The sequence below is a fragment of the Agrilus planipennis genome, unplaced genomic scaffold, assembly GCF_000699045.2.
Source record: "Agrilus planipennis isolate EAB-ADULT unplaced genomic scaffold, Apla_2.0 scaffold64, whole genome shotgun sequence".
Taxonomy (NCBI): Eukaryota; Metazoa; Arthropoda; class Insecta; order Coleoptera; family Buprestidae; genus Agrilus; species Agrilus planipennis.
In genome coordinates, this window is record NW_020438927.1 from 242,570 (window position 1) to 246,543 (window position 3,974).

The window sequence follows — 3,974 nt, forward strand, 5'->3', positions numbered from 1 at the left end:
CTTCCATTTTATTTAAAGCTATCTGTAAGTCCTCCTTGCTAGATGCTAATGCAGCTATGTATATCATCTACAAATCTAGGCTTACTAATCTTTTGACCCTGTATATCTATCCCTACAGTTGTACTGTCTTTAACGATATTATTGATCGCGTCTTCGATGTATAGATTAAACATATTATTAAATTAAAATTCAAAATTTTTGGGTGTTGTATTTCCATAAGTATTACTGAAATCTATCTATTTCAACCTGTTTCTTAAATCTGCAGAAAAACGATAATGATTATCCCAGAATTGATATGTTTTGAAAAGTAAATTTTTTGATTTGTAACTAAAAATGTGTTAAAATACCATTTCCCCATACTTCTTAAATTAGCAAGTCTAAGTGGATATCAAAAAAAATGTAGCATTAAAATGAGTTACAGAAGTTTCGTTGAACTCCTTTTTGTTGTGCTCCTCCGGGAAAATTGTCTCACTCAAGCATGGTTCTGTTTGATTTTCTTTGAAATTTATTATTTCTTTTTTTTGTAATAAAAAAAGTTTCCAGTTTGATCTTTGCAAATCCAAGAAATTTCTATTTAAAGATGCAAAACTGCTACTTTTTTTTAAGATGATGTGACTGAAATGAAGAGAAACAAAAAGATATTCTTAAATAATTTTACTGCTATATTTTTACTCACGCGCAGGCGAAAGTTTGAATTCATTAATTCTTGTTTCGTACGCAGATAAAACGCTCACGTCAGTAATAATGTCAATGTGTATATTTCTATGCGCAAAAAGAAAAAATCTACTAAAAGTCCAAAGCTTTTCTCGCAATAAACTTGTTGGCATGTGGCCAACGTATTAAATTCACATTAACAAGCCAAATAAATTTTTATGTAGTACTCATTTGTTAATTTTTTTGCCTGTGAGAGCAATCATAAAAATTTTAAATAATATCTTTGAAATAAGCACAGTTTAATTTTTGCAGGGAATCTTTTTAATACAGTTAATTTTTTTCAATTATTCATTGGTTTTATTGAATTACAAATACCTGTCTGTGTAAAATTTCCTAATACGTATTTAACCTTTTAAAAGGTCAATTCGATTATCCTGTTGTTTTCTTTATTCACTTCATGCCGCGGAAAGTTCAAATTTCAAGACGGCTTCTTTTTTTTTTATTAAATAGATTTACGCCGAACTAGAAGCCATAGTAGACAAACTAGCCACCGACAGTCAGAGGGGTTCGTATAACATTAAAAAGAGCAATGGATCAACGTTACCATCTCTCAAACCGATCAGCACATCAAATGCGGTTATAAACAATGTTACACCGCAACTGAACTACAGAAATGTCCGTAAGTATCAATTTTTTTTAAAACATTTCATATATGTAGTTTTAAACATGCCCATCACTGAACTCAAAACAAGACATGAGTAGTATTACGCAATCGTTTGAACATTTTTCTCGTTTCATTCATATGGTCCGCTCACTTAGAGAAAGGTACAGCATAGGCGATTCGTACAAACAATTATCGGTAGTAGGCGGGTCCTCGGAATACGTCAGATGTTTCCGATCAAGCCCAATCGTAAGCTTCCGATGCCGTAAATAAATTCTGACAGTTACGCCCATTAAGGCAGTGTGCGCATATAGATCTAGCATCGGGTACCTTTTTCTAAGTGTACGGACTCTACCTTTCATTACTGGACGAGAAGGGTATCAATTAAGTGTGAAGTGATACCCCACCGCCTTTAACCATATTATAATAGTGTGCTATCTTTTCAATCACACTTTCTGTCCCAATCTCTCTTTTTATTAGTCACAGATACTCCTCATGTCTGGCCTTTTTTCATCCTATTTTTCTGTTTACCACTGTGTCTCTCAGCTACAGGTTGTTTCTCCACTTACTTGTTCTTCTGTCCCACGTGGTTCATCTACTGGTTAGAGTTTCTTTATTCACTTTCTACTTTTCAATGTGAAGCTTGTGTTTGTTTATTCTTCATAACTCTTCTCCCCCCCCCCTTCATGCTTATAATGGTAGACGGCTCTTGGTCTTCCGCTGATAATAAAAGAGTTCGGTAGCAGTACCTGTATGATTTATAGATCACAGACATAACTGAGTGTATATATAATAAAGAGATTGAGACAACGCTGAATATTGCAGCTAATACATTAATATGAATTATAATTAATCATGTGCAAGATTTTTCTGACCCTTGTCTCTGTTAAAAATTTTGAGTTCAGTGGTAATTGCTTTAGCTGTGTACGTTTATTGCATAATTGTAAATGTATGTATAATAACCATAACAAGTGTAACAGTCAATAAACAACGCACGTAATGTACTCGTTTAAGTGAAGTTTAAAGCAGATTAATGTAATTTAGCAATTTGAATCCATTTGTAGATAGTTGAAATAAAATTTTGAAAAATTAGCGTGCAAAAAAAGAATCAATAAGTAGGTGCAACGTTGTACTTATTCATTTATATTTAAATATATAAAGTTTGGAGTGCGTTGTATTATATTTAACGAGTTTAATACGCTTGTTGCTAACACGATGTGTCTATGTTTTTGCAGCTTCCGAGCATGCCGCAACCCTCCCGACTAATAACAATGCTAAATCCGAGCCGAAAGCAGTCGAATTGAATAACGACTCGAAAGTCGACACCCCTACTAAGCTAAGCAGTCGCCCCTCACACGATTCCGCCTTTATCTCGAACGCCAACTCGACTTCCCAGCCGAGTACTCCTACATCCCCTCCTCCTGCTTCGCCCCCGACCACGCCCACTCCCCCCACTGCGCCCGATAACAAACCCCAGATGAATGGGAACAGTTCGGACGATTCGTCACTGCCTCCCCTTCCCACCACCGCACAACCGTCCGTAACTACCAGTAATAATCAGACTGACGGGGTGGATACTAAGGCCCCACCCGTTGTTACTAACGACAACGGTATAACCAGCAGTCCCCAAAAGAAGGTAGAAGAACTTTACGACATACCAGTAGGTGAGTGTGCAGACTACGTTGCCAAGTTTGTTATGTTCTAAATGGAACAAAACAGATTTTTCAGCAGTAGTAAACAAATTTTTTAATAGCCATGATAATTTTTTGCTATTGTGGCATTATCACTTGTCCATTAAATGATCATGTTTTATGATGTAATGATTTTTAATTATCATTGACCTCGGTGTAAAGAACGAAGGTGAGCCTGCTTTCCTCATTATTGTCAATACCAACAATAATTAATGTAATTACGGAATTTATAGTATTGATGACAATCAGTATTGATGATCTTGCAAATTTTTATTTTTTTATAGGTTTTAGTGCAAACTTCAACTTAATAAAAACAATTTGTGCAAATAAAATTTCTCTAGATTATTTGCCTTTATAATATACATATAAACTATGCAGATGTAGTATTTCGTGTCTTTGGTTGAAGAACCTCTTCTGTCAACGATACTTCTTCGAGCGTGTCAATAACGCCATAATAATTAACGCACAGTGAACACACGTATGGTACATATGCTAAAGAGAAAATGGAAAAAAGAAAACCTCAAGAGTGAAATTGAAATTGAAAATCTGACTTTCCCTTTCAGGTGCCAGCACGGACAACTTACCGCCAGGTGTTCTTTATAAAGTGAAGGCCACTTACAAATATAACAGGGAAGACGTGGACGAGTTGACCTTTGATGTTGGCGAAATTATTCAAGTGGTTGAGTATGACGATCCAGAGGAACAGGTAAGAATTGTGTTTGAAAGTGATTAATTTCTTTTTAAAGCTATTTTGGTGTATTTTGAAAGTGCATTTAATGTAACTTAATATATTTTTATATCTTTCAGGAAGAAGGCTGGTTAATGGGCATCAAAGAGAGTACCGGAGAAAAGGGAATGTTTCCAGCCAACTTCACAAAACCGATTTAACTGCATTCTGAAGTCACTGATTAGATCTGTCGAATTACGAATGCAAAATTAGTATACATAACGTATTATGTTAAAACAAA

General features: G+C 35.1%; 1 protein-coding gene across 2 annotated transcripts in view; it reads left to right on the forward strand.

Annotated features, from left to right (window-relative positions):
* Positions 1 to 3,974, forward strand: part of LOC108736322 (myc box-dependent-interacting protein 1) — a 72,869-nt gene extending 68,895 nt beyond the window's left edge. Inside the window, exons 5-8 of one of the 2 annotated variants that reach the window (XM_025974092.1) lie at positions 1,165 to 1,333; positions 2,551 to 2,979; positions 3,570 to 3,712; positions 3,814 to 3,974. In XM_025974092.1, the coding sequence (XP_025829877.1) occupies positions 1,165 to 1,333; positions 2,551 to 2,979; positions 3,570 to 3,712; positions 3,814 to 3,894 (822 nt within the window). In that variant the 3' untranslated portion in view covers positions 3,895 to 3,974. The remainder of the gene's footprint in view (positions 1 to 1,164; positions 1,334 to 2,550; positions 2,980 to 3,569; positions 3,713 to 3,813) is intronic. The other variant, XM_025974094.1, reaches the window with a different exon arrangement.